At 41.0% G+C, this 18,267-nt stretch overlaps 2 protein-coding genes across 2 annotated transcripts; one reads left to right on the top strand and one right to left on the bottom strand.

The window, feature by feature from the left end:
• Positions 1–797: 797 nt before the first annotated feature.
• Positions 798–4,435, bottom strand: LOC139469306 (uncharacterized). Its single transcript, XM_071251445.1, has 3 exons — positions 4,424–4,435; positions 2,200–3,402; positions 798–1,940 (listed from the first exon to the last, which is right to left on the bottom strand). Exons 1-3 carry the CDS (start codon positions 4,433–4,435, stop codon positions 798–800), a joined length of 2,358 nt encoding a protein of 785 aa, XP_071107546.1.
• Positions 4,436–5,083: 648 nt separating this feature from the next.
• LOC139468626 (palmitoyltransferase ZDHHC6-like) lies at positions 5,084–16,037 on the top strand. Its single transcript, XM_071250745.1, has 9 exons — positions 5,084–5,801; positions 6,860–6,951; positions 7,806–7,962; positions 8,909–9,040; positions 9,744–9,797; positions 10,219–10,383; positions 11,953–12,140; positions 13,452–13,504; positions 14,085–16,037. The coding sequence occupies exons 1-9, from the start codon at positions 5,559–5,561 to the stop codon at positions 14,168–14,170; spliced, it is 1,170 nt and encodes a 389-aa protein (XP_071106846.1). The 5' UTR covers positions 5,084–5,558; the 3' UTR covers positions 14,171–16,037.
• The last annotated feature ends 2,230 nt before the right edge of the window (positions 16,038–18,267 follow it).

Here is an 18,267-nt window from a genome sequence, read left to right as displayed (position 1 = left end):
ACATTTGATTAAAAATGTGTAATGAAGGTGATTTACCCACTTTCCAGTATGAATCTAATTACACGCTGGAACCAATTGGCATGCATGGACTCTTCCTACATATTAGAGTCTATGCATGGCAATTGGTTCCAGCATGTAATCATATACTCTTCACCCGTGAAGATCGGGACTAACGGGATCGGGTGGTCAGACTTGCTAACTTGATTGATGGATGTCATCGTATCCCAATTGCGTGGATCGATGCTCATGATGTCAATCACTGGATTATCCGGTCCAGATTCATTTTTTTACAGACCGCCACCATATACTAGTATCTGGAATATCGCTGAGTGAGGCGTTAAACGACAAATAAACAAACACAATAATAGGCATTAAGTCTTTGAGAGGCATTTAGAAGTTCGAAGGACATGAATACATGACACTTTTTCATGTATAGCAACTTTTATTCTTTGTCACGACGTTTCAGAGCTACTTCTTGCTCATTCATCAGGTTGATGATGTGATTATATCACAGTGGAGTACACACTTGGTAGGAAGATACCCTGGTCTTTGTTAATGGCTGGCTTCATTCTTTGGATTTCGATGCTTTCTTGAAGTTTCCTCTTTTTCCAATGACTGATGTTCGTACGGAGAGTCTTGGTTTGTGGCCGGGAAATGTGGTGGTCATGTGAGGTGAGGTGAACTTTGGTTTATCGTCGCGTCTACAAGATTCAACAGAGGTCTTGTGTTCTTTTATTCTTTGGGCTATTGGGCGTGAAGTTTCTCCAATGTATTTGTGTCCACAGTTGCATGATATCTCATACACACATCCCCTGGGGTTTGGGATGGACTAGGTAAGACCTTAACATGTTTTTCAGTGTGAAGTGAAAAGTCACGTCTGTGTTGGTTGTTTTGGTGAGCACCTTGCTGATCTGGTGACTAATAGGGCCTTGGTATGGGATGCTGACGAGGATGAGTGATGGGGCTGGTTTGGTGAGCAGTCTGGTGGCTGGAAGGGCCTTCGTATGGGATGCTGACGTGCATGGATGATGGGGCTGGTTTGGTGAGCAGTCTGGTGGCTGGAAGGGCCTTGGTATGGGATGCTGACGTGCATGGATGATGGGGCTGGTTTGGTGAGCAGTATGGTGGCTGGAAGGGCCTTGGTATGGGATGTTGACGAGGATGGATGATGTGTCTGGTTTGGTGAGCAGTCTGGTGACCTGTAGGGCCTTGGTATGGGATGTTGACGAGGATGGATGATGGGGCTGGTTTGGTGAGCAGTCTGGTGACCTGTAGGGCCTTGGTATGGGATGTTGACGAGGATGGATGATGGGTCTGGTTTGGTGAGCAGTCTGGTGACTGTTAGGGCCTTGGTATGGAATGTTGACGAGGATGGATGATGGGTCTGGTTTGGTGAGCAGTCTGGTGCCTGGTAGGGCCTTGGTATGGGATGCCGACGAGGATGGATGATGGGTCTGGTTTGGTGAGCAGTCTGGTGACTGGTAGGGCCTTGGTATGGGATGCCGACAAGGATTGATGATGGGGCTGGTTTGGTGAGCAGTCTGGTGGCTGGTAGGGCCTATGGGATGCCGACGAGGATGGATGATGGGGCTGGTTTGGTGAGCAGTCTGGTGGCTGGTAGGGCCTTCGTATGGGATGCTGACGTGCATGGATGATGGGGCTGGTTTGGTGAGCAGTCTGGTGGCTGGAAGGGCCTTGGTATGGGATGCTGACGTGCATGGATGATGGGGCTGGTTTGGTGAGCAGTATGGTGGCTGGAAGGGCCTTGGTATGGGATGCCGACGAGGATGGGTGATGGGGCTGGTTTGGTGAGCAGTCTGGTGACCTGTAGGGCCTTGGTATGGGATGTTGACGAGGATGGATGATGGGGCTGGTTTGGTGAGCAGTCTGGTGACCTGTAGGGCCTTGGTATGGGATGTTGACGAGGATGGATGATGGGTCTGGTTTGGTGAGCAGTCTGGTGACTGTTAGGGCCTTGGTATGGGATGTTGACGAGGATGGATGATGGGTCTGGTTTGGTGAGCAGTCTGGTGCCTGGTAGGGCCTTGGTATGGGATGCCGACGAGGATGGATGATGGGTCTGGTTTGGTGAGCAGTCTGGTGACTGGTAGGGCCTTGGTATGGGATGCCGACAAGGATTGATGATGGGGCTGGTTTGGTGAGCAGTCTGGTGGCTGGTAGGGCCTATGGGATGCCGACGAGGATGGATGATGGGGCTGGTTTGGTGAGCAGTCTGGTGGCTGGTAGGGCCTTCGTATGGGATGCTGACGTGCATGGATGATGGGGCTGGTTTGGTGAGCAGTCTGGTGGCTGGAAGGGCCTTGGTATGGGATGCTGACGTGCATGGATGATGGGGCTGGTTTGGTGAGCAGTATGGTGGCTGGAAGGGCCTTGGTATGGGATGCCGACGAGGATGGGTGATGGGGCTGGTTTGGTGAGCAGTCTGGTGACCTGTAGGGCCTTGGTATGGGATGTTGACGAGGATGGATGATGGGGCTGGTTTGGTGAGCAGTCTGGTGACCTGTAGGGCCTTGGTATGGGATGTTGACGAGGATGGATGATGGGTCTGGTTTGGTGAGCAGTCTGGTGACTGTTAGGGCCTTGGTATGGAATGTTGACGAGGATGGATGATGGGTCTGGTTTGGTGAGCAGTCTGGTGCCTGGTAGGGCCTTGGTATGGGATGCCGACGAGGATGGATGATGGGTCTGGTTTGGTGAGCAGTCTGGTGACTGGTAGGGCCTTGGTATGGGATGCCGACAAGGATTGATGATGGGGCTGGTTTGGTGAGCAGTCTGGTGGCTGGTAGGGCCTATGGGATGCCGACGAGGATGGATGATGGGGCTGGTTTGGTGAGCAGTCTGGTGTCTGATAGGGCCTTGATATGGGATGCCGACGAGGATGGATGATGGGTCTGGTTTGGTGAGCAGTCTGGTGGCTGGTAGGGCCTTGGTATGGGATGCTGACGAGGATGGTTGATGGGTCTGGTTTGGTGAGCAGTCTGGTGGCTGGTAGGGCCTTGGTATGGGATGCTGACGAGGATGGATGATGGGGCTGGTTTGGTGAGCAGTCTGGTGGCTGGTAGGGCCTTGGTATGGGATGCTGACGAGGATGGATGATGGGGCTGGTTTGGTGAGCAGTCTGGTGGCTGGTAGGGCCTTGGTATGGGATGCTGACGAGGATGGATGATGGGGCTGGTTTGGTGAGCAGTCTGGTGGCTGGTAGGGCCTTGATATGAGATGTTGACGAGGATAGATGATGGGGCTGGTTTGGTGAGCAGTCTGGTGGCTGGTAGGGCCTATGGGATGCCGACGAGGATGGATGATGGGGCTGGTTTGGTGAGCAGTCTGGTGGCTGGTAGGGCCTTGGTGTGTGATGCTGACGAGGTAGGGTGATGGGGCTGGCTATAAAAGTCCAGTATCCAACCTTGCCGAACTAGGCTGGAATTATGGAGTTACATATTGGCTGGACTAACGAGTCTATTTATGCATAGTCCAATCACAATAGCGCAATGAAATCGAAATCAGGTTCGTAAACTGTCATGCAGATTTCGGTCTATTGCAGGATTTGTAAAGCATGTGCACCGCCAATTCATTGTCAACAGATGTTTTCCTAATCTTTTCATGTTTTTAATCAAGGTGCTCACGTGATTTGGTGCACTTCGCGATGTAAGACCCGTTTTATTACAATATTGATCTTGATTATAGATCAGATCGTCCTGAATGGGCGCCAAAGCCAATGCAAGTGATCCGGGAGGTAGAATCTGATTGCTCCATAGGAGAGGCATGGTGGCACTACGATCGGGACCAGGAATTTCAGCCTCGTTCGGCAAGGGTGGAAACTGGACTTTTGTGGTAAGTTAACTCCCTTGCCTCAGGAAGATGGCTGGACCTCTACAAATCACTTATCAGATAAAAAATAGACTATGGTTGTGAGGCCTTTCACTCAGCATCAAATACTGTCTTAAGCCGCCTCGACAGAATACAATACAACGCCCTAATGCTGGCCACAGGTGCAGCAACAGGCACTTCACTAGAAGCACTACAAGTAGAAACGGGAGACCTCCCAAAGAAGAGAGCAGGCAATATTATTGTTCTTGGGGCGAACATCAAACCCTTTGGTGAAAAGGATATGGCAAGACTACCAGTTGTCGGACTTTCTGTTTTGTGGAAGCCTCGGTGGCTGAGCGGGTTTGATCGCTGACTTTGTGTGCTGGCGATTAGGTCCCTAACACAGTGTGGGTTCGAATCCCGGTCGTGACTCAACCCAAAAAGTACGAGAATCTGTACTATACGAAGAAAGTGTTATTTTAAATATAACATTAGTTACAAAATCTTACAATTTATTCAAGTTATCCCAAAGAGGTGCAACCGTATGACCAGCAACTGTCCCATCCAATGACAGAATGAGTCATTGGGATTGTACTTCCAACGGCATCGTGTTTAAAGTAGTCATTCGCTCAGTCTCACCAAGGTCGTCACAGATCAAGGATGTAACCTTGATACGAACTAGCTTTGATCAATCAACCTTCTTTGTCTGCCAGTTCAACGGGAATTTATACCTACTTTGTTTGTGTTCAATTTGAAGGTTTTGATACAATGTCATGCCAAACTGAACGCAATAGTTATTTTAGGACTTTTATTATGTTGATTGATCTAATGACACAGAGACAACGTGACGCTTCCTCGTATTATACTAATTACGAAGTTTATACCATTTCCGGTTGAGACGATCTCCATTTAAAAAAAATAAAAGAAATTAAGAATTTTATCTTTGAAAATATTTAGCATGGTTGTAGCTTAATCTCGACACCTCTTCACGGAGAGAGGTTTCGTATCGGAGTAAACGTTCTGATTAAACTAGATTGATGTCACCCAACATGGACAACCACGTATGATACATGCAAAGGACTTTCCAAAACAATGACAGTAACTTTCTTATATTGTTAGAAAAAAAGCTTTTCTGCTGGCGTAGACATCAATTCGAAACTGTGATACCCACTGTCTCTTTGAATCAGAAATATCGCACGAGTAACCAACATCTGTTCAATCTGGACGAATAATCCCGTCTTAAAAGCCACCCGGTAATAATCGATGTACAGAACAGGAAGAGAACGTTCATGCTAAGCTATTATCTGTCGTTTAGAAAACAGCCCACGGGGAGGTAATCCGTCGAAGGTGAAGGTCGAAATCCAGGATCACAGCTAAGCTTCAGAGAGTGCAGTTTATGTCTTGATGAAACCATTAGCGCACGAATGGTGTCGTGTTTGCCAGGGGGTATCTCACAATTACATGACCATGTACACTTATATTTATGCTTTGGCTAAATGCGTAATTGTGTTATGAAGTTCCCCCTTTCACGAAATCATAGTTACGAGGAAGCTGAATGATTGATGCTGATGGTCAATATTAAAAGTTGATATTCATTTCAACATAGATACGCAGTGATATTTGTCTTTATGTGGCCTGGCTTTCGGTCCGTATTCTGATAAAAGGGAGGCAACTTAGTTTGCAGTCGCTTCATCGTTCACACCAAATCAACACTGTTGTGAAGAAGGAAAATGGCTTTCAACAGGACAGGAACGTGGCTGCAATTGTTCCACTGGGGGCCTATTTTGGCACTGTCTGTTATATTCACTATTGCTGGAGTTGCATTAAACTGTACATTGATGTGGTGGCCAATAACAACAGTTGGAGGTGCTCTCAATGTCATGGTGTTCCTGATATGGGTGTTTCTAACACTTTACAACTACCTCAACGCTGCATGGAAGGGACCAGGATTTGTGCCTCTCAACTGGTCACCGGTAAGCCAAAATGGAAAGAATAATATGTAATTATTCCCCAAACCTAGAGCTACTGTTTCATTGTGACATGGAGGATTTGAATTATCATCACTTCTGAGAAACCCCTTAATTTTCTTATCAATGCTTTTGATTTAATTATTTCAAGTTTTTGACAATACGTATCAGTATGAGCTATTGTCATGGGTCTGTTAACACTGAACTAAAACCTCTTCCCCTCCAAAATATTAAACATACCAATAACTAGCTGAGAGCAGCAAAGGGGTCTATTTGTCACAGAATATGTTCAACATGTTCCTGGTTACAACAAAGTAGAGTTTCCAATATCAAAAATTGAAATGGCCATTGCCAGAGTACATTTTACATACTGCTTTCAAATGTTTAGATTACATGTTTCATAGCATCCTCATTTAATAACAGAGTAAACTACTATTTTACTTTTAAAAATTAAAATGTCTGAAATAGGGAGAAATGTGTTTAATATATATTTATCATTTGTTTATAAATAAAATATGAAAGCATTCAATAAAATTTCAGTGTGATATCATTTTAAGCAATATTGAAATGTCCTGCTTATATACATGTTCTGTGATTGTATTATTTTGCTGTATTATTTTACTGTACCACAAAGCATCTCAATGCACCATACTGTAGTGGCCATAAATATTCCCAGTCCCGTGATGGGATTCGAACCACATACTTTCTGATCAGAGGTCAGACGCCTTGTCCACATTATCAAAGAGGTTAACCCCGTCAGCAAGCTGACAAGGATAGGATGTCATCTATGGGATAACTCCACATCCTGCTACATACTTCCCCGTCAGCAGTAGGCACATCCTGGGCCGCATAGTAGGGTACTGAGACTTATTTTGCTCATATTTAATATGAACGTGCTCAGCCCCAGCAAGCTGACACGGTAAGGGTGCCATCTGTGGGATGACTCCACGTCCTGCTACAATACCACTCGTGAATAGTCACCATGGTTACAGCGCTAGACTTACGCAATGTCAAACTGCATACAACATATGCAAGTTATGCATAATTCCTTTTGTATTTTACAGGAAAACAAGAATGATATCAACTTTTTACAGTATTGTGATTTCTGTGAAGGTTTCAAAGCCCCTCGATCTCATCACTGCAGGAAGTGTAACAGGTAACACTGTTTATGTCATCTGATCTTTAGGTCACATGCACATCAAGTGCTAGATGACAATGCCACCTGTAATTTATGCTACTCAAAAGAAGTTAAGGACCACCTGATTCTTTCACATAAGCTAAATAGGACAAGAGAAGTCAACGTTGTGCGACAATTGCAGTTGCGTGACACTGGACCTGCCTCTGACTTCGCAGTCTAACAGAATTGTGTGTATTGAGTTTTCGGAATATTTCGGACACGAATAAAGGGTTATTGGTGTCTTTTGGTAATGGTTATTGGTGTTTGGACAAAGAGCAGACACCCAATAGTTTTGTAATTGTACTTTTCATGTAGCTATCCGTTATTCGAAAAAGCAATTTCATTGAGAATGGGGAATTGGTAAATTGTGATAATGGCAATATTTTCATTGTACATTATTTTCAGATGTTGTTTATTGTACTTATGCTTTTCCCCAAATAACTGTTTCCCGCACTTTCACCAAACTGTGATACCCGTTGTGATTGGCTGCATGCGTACAACTTGTCACATGAAATAGAGCATGTCCTATTTCAAATAATTCGTCCAACAAGTTGCATACGTTACGCGATGCAATGTGTTGCATGCAATAAATTGTATACAACTTGTTGTACCGTGTGAATTCCCCTCAGAACGGGTTCTCTGTTTGATATGCTGGCAGTTTCAACAAATCATGACATCAAGCCGACGCCCAGTCTACCTGCTTCAGTCTTGGATTCTGTAAAACTGCCTATTTTCTGACTGCTCATCCATTTGATTACCGTGTTCACAACTTCTGTAACATCAGGTCCCCCTACTTGGAACTAAACAAATTGTTTTGTAAATTTTGCTTTCAGATGTGTGATGAAAATGGACCACCACTGTCCATGGATCAACACCTGCTGTGGTCACTTTAATCACGGCAACTTTGTGTGGTTTCTATTCTTCGCACCATGTGGCTGTGTCCATGCAGTCATTATACTTATACCATCTATATACAGAGCTTTAAATTATGTAAGTAGCTCTGCAAACTCACGAGATTAGTGCAGCCTTCGAAATTCACACTAGTTCCTAGCCTGAGGCTACGAAATTGTGCAGAGGACAAGTAAAAATCTGGTGATGGTAATCTTCATTGACTTGTAGGATTGAGGGCTATAGTTCTGAACCAGTTCTCAGTGCTTCAAATATGCTTCAAATTGGAATTGAATAAAACTGACCGAAAATGTAAACATAGGCAACATTTGACCAGCTACAAACTCTGAGGTCTAGTGAATTAAGGACTCCACTAGTCCTTAAAATTCTTCAACTGAAGAGTGTCAACAGAGGTTTAATAAAGACCAGTTGAATAACATCACTGGCTAAAGTAATTTGTAATAAATCCAGTGGCTTGACTGTTTTTTATCCTTCCTGAACAGTTCGAACGGGTCATTAACATAAATAATCATAGAGAACCTTTCACATGTATTTGATGTACATGCTTGTGTAGCTAAGCCTATTAGCATCAACTGTCCAGCATGCTAGGCATATGACATGATGAAACATGATGAAGATTTGCAAGACCACAAAATAGTTGACATTAAAGTTGTCAATTACTGACAGTGTATGAGTATTCTGATATTGTTGTGCATGAAAGTTAAAGATACAATTACCCACTCAAGTGATTCCTTGTTAATTATCTTAATTGTTAAATTTTGTTTAAAGGCAAAATGCCTAATTACGGACGCCCGTGCCTTTCAATCGTTCATGTCGTCTCGGTAATCTCCGTGTATCGGATTTCCCATCATGCTATTCCCTATGAGCACTCCGTAAGCACTATAAAAGTGCAGTGCACATGCCATCCACACTTTTCACTCCAAATCATTTTATATAAACTATGTAGTTTTGTCGTGGCTTGGTAAGGAGAGTAATTATGGACAATGTTGGCAAGTACTGCAGATGTTGTGTTCCTTGTGTTTTTCAGAGCTACTATTACTACTATGGGAATGATGAACCTTTGATACATCTGTCTATCGTGGCTTTTGTTCTCACCATGTTTGGTGTGGGGCTGGCTATAGGTGTTGTCATCGCAGTAGGAATGCTGTTCTATGTACAGGTGAGACAACACGAGAATCAGGGGTTGGATATATGGCATGCCACAGTATTTGTACAAATATATAAATCACTGGGATCTGGGAATGACACCTACTAATCCAACAGCACTAATCATGCTGAGGGGAAGGTTTTGTTTGTGTATGTTCAGTGTTCTTGGACATGTTGAACATGCTAAAGATCAGATGGCATAGTAGGTTGCCTCAAGATGTTCAGAGAAAGTTGAAAAGGTTAACATGGATTTTTCTGGACTTGCTCAGAGGCCAATATTTGGCCTTAAGTGTGCAGCAAATGTCAGTACAAATTCCCAATTCGGAATTAAACATTTCCCAGTTCATGCTGTTATATTTAATGTTATGGCTTTGTAAGGTGACTGGCATTTCACTCATAACAGAATCAATATAGAGGAAGAGGTTTTTAAGCTTCGTTTAACATTATTGTATTGGATGAAATGTCAAAATTTGATGTTAAAGAACCTTTGAATTTACATGATTTGGAAAATAAGAACTTTAATAAAATCCCAATTTTGAACAAAGTAATGATTTTACACAATTTGCCTGCCAAGGATGCTTAGTTTGGAATCCTAGATTTATCCCTGGTAAGCTTGTAACTGTGATTGATTACTTAATGCACTTTGAATCTATTTGTGCACACAATGCAAACTTGTCTCCAGTCTACCAGAATGAACAGCCTTTGTTTACTTTCAGATGAAAAGCATTTGGAGAAATGAGACTGGTATTGAATCCTGGATTATAGATAAGGTAAGGACTTCAATTTAATTTATGTCATCAAGATTGTGGGATGAATATGTAATCTTGGTCAGTAGGTAGGAAACAATAACAATCTAATCATGAAACATGATTTGTGTCGTGTGGACTATAGAAAATACCCTGAGTATTATTAAGTGTGGTTCTCTTCTAATTATGAAACTGTCAACATACCTCAGATATGCAACTACTGGTATTACAAGTTGCTAGAACTAACTTAGTATGGGACATAGCAAGTCCCCCTTGCTACATAAATACTGTAGAAGTCAGAGTTTTCAGAAACATAGATGTAGTGTGGACTAATGAAAATACCCTGAGTATTATTAAGGGTGGTCTAAGGTCAAGGACAGATACAAGGCATCACACATGGCGTATCGCAACAATACAAATTATGTAGGTGATGTTCCTAAAACAGGCTGAGGATCGAGAGCGTGAGGAGGACGAGGGGGAGGACTTCATATATCCGTACGACCTTGGGTGGCGGGACAACCTCAAACAGGTGTTTACATTCACTGGCAAGCCGATCTCTGACGGAATAACATGGACGGTAGTGGAAGGATGTGACCAGTACACTCTCACTGTAAGTGTTATAACGTCTAGGGGTGAAACGAGACATCGGTGCACTGGTGCATCGTGAGTTTTCATCTGGCGATACGATACACGATACGTTTTTTTCTGTATTGATAAAAAAAGATGAATTACTTACTATTTGTTTATGGCCGCTGGCGTTTTTTGTCAGTCAGATATCGCAAAATGGGTTTAGAGATTTAAGTTCACAACTGAAAATAGCCACTACGAACATGTGTCCAAAGCAAGCTTTCCCTTTTGAACCTGCTCTGAAATATTTATTGTCAAGAAGTTTCAATGAGATTTGACGTAAACATGCATATTGACATACGCATTATATTGTGACCTATGTATCGTGATATGCATCGTATCATGACCATGCTGTATTGTTTCAGCCCTAACAACTTGTATGCTGTTGACTGTATAACAAACAATTACACTTGATGTACTCCAGCGTGGGCTGCTTACAAATTGAGTGATGAACCAGAAACATTTTTCAATGAAAACTATAATCAGTATAATCAAATGATGTACATTATCATGACTATGTTAGTAGGGCTGGCACAATACACCAACTGTATGATCCGATACGTATCAATATACCTTAGGGATACCTTGTTCACGGTCTGATACATACTGTAAATCTGGAAATTAATGCATCTCCAAATGAATACGACTGCTGACCCCTAGCCAAAAATGCGACTCAGTATCATTGCGACTCCCCCCACCCCATCCCCAGTGGAATGATACATATCCTTACCTTAATCCAATCAAACAGCAAATAGCACCGCTTAGTAGCACTGAGAAGAGCACTTCCGTAAAAACAACACACAGTTTATATGTTTACTAAGTTCAAAGGCAATCAAATAATTGAACCATCAATAGTTCACTGATTGGTATGCAGAAAAGGTGTCAACAAACTTGACAGGAGTTGGTAGAACTCTTGACCCCAGCAGTGATAACTCACCGGAAGCCTATTGTGTAATACCTATCGTTTGAATGGCATGGTTGTAATATATACTTGTTACAACTGCTGCTCAATAAGCCATGTTTCTGTTTATATTCAAGTCGGTATTTCCGCTTTCCAAAGTGTGCAGTGAGGACATGTTATTGTTGATAGCCATTTGGAGACATAAATGCGAAGTTAATTAATACGAGCAAAGACAACTCACATTTTTCACATTTAATTCACGATTGTGTTATTTCAAGATTTACAGTATCGCAATACTTGCATGTGCTCTTATCTGTGGTGCATTAGCCATCATTGTCAAAGACAGGATGGCAAAATACCTGGCACACTGATGATTTATAGTTGGCAGTGTCAAGTATGGCGCAATGGATGAAAACTTTTACTTTTTCCCTACTAATTTTCACTATTAATTAGTGTGATGTAACAGTTATTAAAGCAAACATTTAAGGTATAAATCAATATGTTTGACTTAGTGTGTGACTGTGATCGATACTTGTTTTGTGAAGTGAAGCGATACTTAGATGCATCAGTGTATCGTCCCACCACCACCAGTTGTTAGTGTGGTGTAGTGTGTGTCAGCTGCTATATGACTTCCGTGTTTTATTCATGCAGGTTGAGCAAATTAAACAGAAAGCTCAGAAGCGAGATCGCACCCTGCTCTATGTGATAACAGAGCCGTACTCCGGAGCCATGTTCCCCATCACTAAAGGATGTAGGGTCATCTGTCTCGTGCCATGTACTGACGAACCTCGGATCTCCGTCCTGGAAAACGACCGAGTGATGGTCACAAGGTGGAAAAAGTAAGTGGTCAGCTGTAAATAGGGAGTGTTTCATGTCCTGTTACCATGGATACTGTACAAAGATTGCCTCATGAGAGTAGCTAAGTACACATGTACCCATGTTTGTCATAGGAGCCGGAATGAAATGAAAGTCGTATGTCATTGTACCCGTGCTGTGATCCACCAGTTGTCTGGTCCAGATTATTCATAGGCATCAGCAGGGCTTGATTGAAGTAACTGGATTTAACTTGCACCAGGTGCATGTTGACATGAAAGCCAAGTGCCCCAGACACAGCCAGGTTGTACCCTGGTTATATACGGTACATGTACCAAAGTTGAAACATTAGTTGGTCTGCTGCTAGTTCGGGGTGTCACGATAAATCGAATTATCAATATATATTGCTGTTGGTCAGAACTTAAAGTCAATAAATTGATTGTTAAATCAGTTTCTGATCAATAGTATCGAGTTAGGAATATCAATAGTTTCGATTGTATTTACCAAATCAATAAAATACATGCAATGCTGTTCAAATATGTTTTTCTATTGATCATGAGTGGTAGTAATTTACACATGGTAACATGGAAGTTTCTTTTTCTTAAATTATTAGGGTAGAGAAAAAACAAGTCAGTCATATCTCAAACTTTACTTTTTATTTGTTGTTATGGTTATCACATTCAAAGGAAACTTCAGTTCCAAGGTTTAATTCAACTCTAAAATCCATCTAAAATGATACACTGAAAACTATCGATTTTTTAAGCAATAGTTGCTTGCTATATCAATAGTTGTCGCAATAGTGATTTCCAGACCAATAGTCACCCCTACTGCTAGTGTCACATAAATTAATGATGCATTGCTGTAAAACGTTATAGAAACATGTGCATATAAACTTGAAGTGCCTGCAGTTTGATGACGTCAAGCCCAAGAAAGTGTGACAAATTACATATAACACAGGGGATAGTGATATAGCATTGTAAATAAAGCTCAGAGGTATGTGTAAAAATTGATGTTGGGTAAGTTTACATGCACCAGTAGTATATTTAGTTATTCGTAGTTCGAGAATTATACTGGTAATTGTTGACCATATTACTGTTAAAGATCCTGACATGACAATAAAAGTTCCGCTGTCTTAATAGACATGTTGTTCCATTATCATGGAGAGATTTAACATCCGCTTCACATGTTTTGAGGTCAGAAAGTAGAACTGTTACCATAATGAGAATTGTCGTGGTTTCAAGAGCATGAATTTGCAACAGCAATGATTGTGTATTTCACACAGGATAAATGTTTTCTGTTTATGTATTTTCTGATGACAACATCATTATTGTTGACAGACACTGGCTGTATGGCACGAAGGTGCTGGAGAACGGGGGCAAGAATAAAGTGGGTGAGTAGCTTTAGTCATTAAAATATCAACATGATCAAGTATTGCAGCTGATGGTTATTGAGTGTATTAGTATACTAGTATACTACTCAAAAGAAGTTAGGATCACCCGATTCTTTCATATTGGTAATGTTAATCTGTCATGGCATGAGAGATTAATTATTGTAATATGAAAGAATCAGGTGATCCTTAACTTCTTTTGAGTAGTATGTAATGTCTTCAGTATTATGTCCTTGTATTGAACTAGGACAGAAATAATTAGTTGTTCATTGAAGTGGGTTAAAGTTAAAGAATGTAGGTCACTGAGACACATCCATACAAAAAGGAGGGTTTATCAGGCATTTCATATACATTTTGTGTGGTACATGAACACTGGTAGTTGTTCGACAACATGTACATTTGTAGGGGTCAACAGTATTTACATTTAAACATATCACAGGTATCATTTCTTGACTGTTGGGTACAATATGGAATACCGAGGGATCTAACACAAGTGCCTCATACCTTGTACCTATCACCAGATTTCATGATGTACTTCGATGAGTTGTTGCACTTGTACATAGACGCTCTGTTGATGTTGCAGCCTCCAAGAGAATTCGAGGCTGGTTTCCACGACGAGGTGCTAAGGAACTCATAGACAATAATATGAATGACAAGAAAGCAGTCTGAACAAGACCTGGTGTCAACAAACATGTAGCAGTGGAATCAGAATGGTACATGCCTTAACAAACAACCACATTTGAGATCTACTTTCCACCTTCGCTGTCAGCCAAATACATAGACTATATAGATGCATGTATATTACAGCAGGGAGAAATCTTCTAGATGATACCTCTTATACATTTTCGTTATCTGAATATCCCATTATTTTATTGTTGAATACGACAGATTCATAGGGCTGTCATTGACTTTCAAATATTGAGTGACAATACAATGTGGGAACACTAAAGTTCTACTTGTAAAAATATTTTTATTATTATTTCACCTGAACATCGAACATTTTTAAAGAATTAGGTGCACTGGTAGGTCACTTCAAAAATGTTTGTAAATGCAAGCAAATCTAGGAAATATGGTAAATGACGTAAATATCTATCTTGACCAATCAATGAGGATTTCAACAACTTGCTCCCAAGATTTTTACATATGTTGGAACTTCTGTCTCTTAGGTAGCAATTTGTAGTTAAAGTTTTCAGGCGATGTATGGATGGCAACATTTCAAGTTTAGTGACAGCCCTACACTTACATTCCTGTTAGAAACTCACAATAACACAAACATTTGTTTGACAAATCCTAATGTTGTGTAAATAAGATATATAGTTTATTCTAGATGGAGTGAGCATGTAAGATGTACAGCTGTTGGCTAGCACGGCCCTGGGAGGACCAATGAGAATGCAGCTAACATTGGTTGATTGAATGAGCAATGGCCGGCTTCCTTACAGTAGTGCTGTGTTAGGGCTGATGTATGCAGGAGTCAGTTACAGCAGTTGTGCTGTCGTGTACGTCACCCATAAAGCTTAACCTCTTTATACTGCAAACCTCTTGAATCCAACACTCGGACAAAGAAATGCCTCTCCACACCCAAAGCAACTTCCCCTTTGTTTAATCAATATGTTGTCAACCTATATCCTCATATTTGTGTTATTCTGGTCATTATGATATTTTCAGAATCCATGTCTTGTTTAGATATTGCACTTATGTTTGCTGATTGTCATACGGTTAGTTAATCTCCCACAGTGTGTTCAATTTCTACAACATATCAATCTAGTGGTGGAGTGGTGCCTTTAGCTTGTGAGAGATGTGTTACAGTATGTTACTTTGTTATAATCAAGAATCAAGTTGGTCTCAGATTCAGTTTAAATGCAATTCATTCCAGAGAGCAAAAACAATTGTTTATTTCTTTATGCAACTTTCACACATTATAAGCAGACGAGGAGCCAGCATATTTCTCAAAACCATACACAAGGGTTCAAGAAGACTCAGCACTGAAACAGAGGGAGATGTCCTCTTGTGATATAATGTTCTGCAGTGTGGAAAGATAACCTCAATCTTTGTTTATACAGTGTACTGAATCTCCATTCTGTTATGATATGTACCCTGTACCCATTCAGCATCATTCATAGCTTTTATGTGTAAGATTGGTACACTTATATAGCGACGTGCATGCATGTGTTTGTGTGGCTGCTTGTACTTGTCCGGACTAATGCCGATGTTTATGGTGCCCGCCCACTGAGATACCATGCTGCAGTTTGACATGAATGCCCCACTCAGACGCAGTATACTGACTGAGCTGACCAGTCCTTGTTTTAGCCCCTTCATGCTGATCGTCATCTTTTAACATCTTTTGGTATGAAGTGGCCAGTGATCAAGATCCCTGACCGTCCACTCTCCGAGCAGACATTCTACCACTAGACCACAAACATGGTCTGTGGCACAACAGCCAATCAAGACGTCTCTTCTGAACACAAGTTGGGCATACAACTACATTTCAGGACGTAGCAAGCACCCGATATTGATATTTGAGTCAGAAGACCGTTATAAATTATCTTTGAGATAATTAAGAGTGTTGAGAGGGTTTCATGTCCAGATGCTACAAGATGTTCTGGTTGCATTGAGTGCTGGTGATATTACAGCTTGTGTCAGCCAGTAAACAAGGGTGCTGTGATCGGACGTCTGTTTTTAGTGTGGCATCATTTGACGAGGACAGTGCTTACAGTAGTATGTTTCATAATTGAATGGATATATGATGGACTGGATAATCGAGGATGGTTGTTGTGTTGTGGAGAAAGTGACTGGAAAGTTTGCGTTTGAGATGAGCTGATGAACTGGACTGATTTTGGACAAAAAATATATGGCAACCTGGAACGATCAATGGTAGTTCAATTTTTTAATATTTGCTCCTACATCGAAATCCAAGATTATAATCTTTGGTCTGTCATCATAGTTCCTGTGATCCTGGGTTTAAGCCAGGTGTTGGCATGGTACCTGTGCTCCTTGGTTTAGACCTGGGTGTCGTTGTACAAAGCAATCTTAGCCTTAATGTGATCGTATCTCCCATACCTTAATATAGACTTACTACAGTCGTAGCGTTAAGGTTGTTTTGTTCAACGGCACCCTGGTCAACAACTGCATCATTATGGGGTTTCTTCTCACATGACAACTTAACTTAAATACTGTGAAAAACGTATTTAAGATCAACTTGCGCAGACAATTCAATATTTTTTTGGTGGGTGGTTACGGATATTGATAGTGAAAGATTTGGACCTATAGCCTGACTCATATATAATTACCATCGGCACTGTGATAAAAACGTTCTTATTCTGATTTTTCTTCTTCTGATTTTTCTTCTTCTGAATTTTCAATTATTTTAGGTCCAGTTTTATTCTTTGTTTGTGTCACTGATGGGTAAATTCCGAGCTAAACAAATTCATGCAAGTATCCACATAGTTTTTATGACAATAGCTCTGAGTATGATTAGTTTACATATTCAACTATGAAACTATGACAACGATCAGAGTATTCATGACATCATTTCAAACCATGGGAGAGTTGTTGGTGTCCTCAAGTCCCATCCTGTCTGTGTAACTCGGTGGTGAGAACGACTGTGAGGCATAAAATTATTGTTTTGTACATTTCCTAGGGTAATGTTGACTTATCCATGTGGAGCCAAAGTTTGCTAGGCTGCTGAATTATGTATTGACTTCATTGCCAAATGTTGAAGATATTAAGAAAAGTATATTAAACCATCAATTTTCAATAGAGTTAGTTTTTTTGCATATTTTCATAATATTTTAAGCTTTTTTTATTGGTTTATTTGTTTTACTTTCCATGAGATATAAAAGGTGTATGTCTAGCCTATGTGAGCCTGTTTCTCACTAAGTATCAGCATTTGTTTGTATGTTCAACCTGTTCAGCAAATAACATTTTATACAAACTTAAAATTATTCATATTCAATATTTCTTTTGATGTGATTAAGAATATATTACCATTATGCGTAGTAAAAGATAGTTAGTTTTGGACTCGCCTGAACGCTTGATTAATATGAGTGTATGTCTTGGTGCTGTGTCATCCATCGTCCATCCATTGTACTCTTCCACATGATTTACATCTCCACGGAAGACACAACTTCAGATGTGCTGAGACTATCGATATTGATGCCCAGGCATACTCTTATTTGATTTTAAGTATGGCACTTGGGCAGCCAAAGTCAAGTTGCCATTGTTGTATTGACACATCTGTATTTTAACACATGACACTTTTTGCACATATTTCTGCCACTTATTCAGGTATCAGTGTGAAGTTTGATATTTTGTTTGGGGGGACCGTGTTAAAACTGTTATTATGTAGAAACATAATATTTTGTAATATACTCATGTTTATGAGCTTCAAAGGTCGGGGGTATGTAGTTATACCAAGGTTCTGTCCGTCCGAATACTTTGTCCTCACGATTTTTCTTAAACTATTCTGTGGATTCATCTAAAACTTAGTACATATAATCTTTGTGTCATATGGAGGGGTTCAGTCAAAAGAAAAAAATTGTTTTTATTAATTTTCCATTGTTTTATGAATTTTTCAAACCCTAACGTCCGTCTGAAAACTTTGTCCGCACGATTTCTCTTAAACTATTCAGTGGATTCATCTCAAACTCATTACATTATTGATTATTGATTTTTTGAAACCCTAACCCTATCCTAGCTATTTGATTTGAAACTATTGACACACTAGGCGGGTCGGGGTATTAGTGAGCCACGCTCACTTTTGCTCTTGT

This window comes from Haliotis cracherodii, unplaced genomic scaffold (genome assembly GCF_022045235.1).
Source record: "Haliotis cracherodii isolate W230 unplaced genomic scaffold, xgHalCrac1.p SCAF_2, whole genome shotgun sequence".
Lineage (NCBI taxonomy): Eukaryota > Metazoa > Mollusca > Gastropoda > Lepetellida > Haliotidae > Haliotis > Haliotis cracherodii.
The sequence above is the reverse complement of the archived record's forward strand: the minus strand, read 5'-3'. Positions and strand labels throughout refer to the sequence as shown.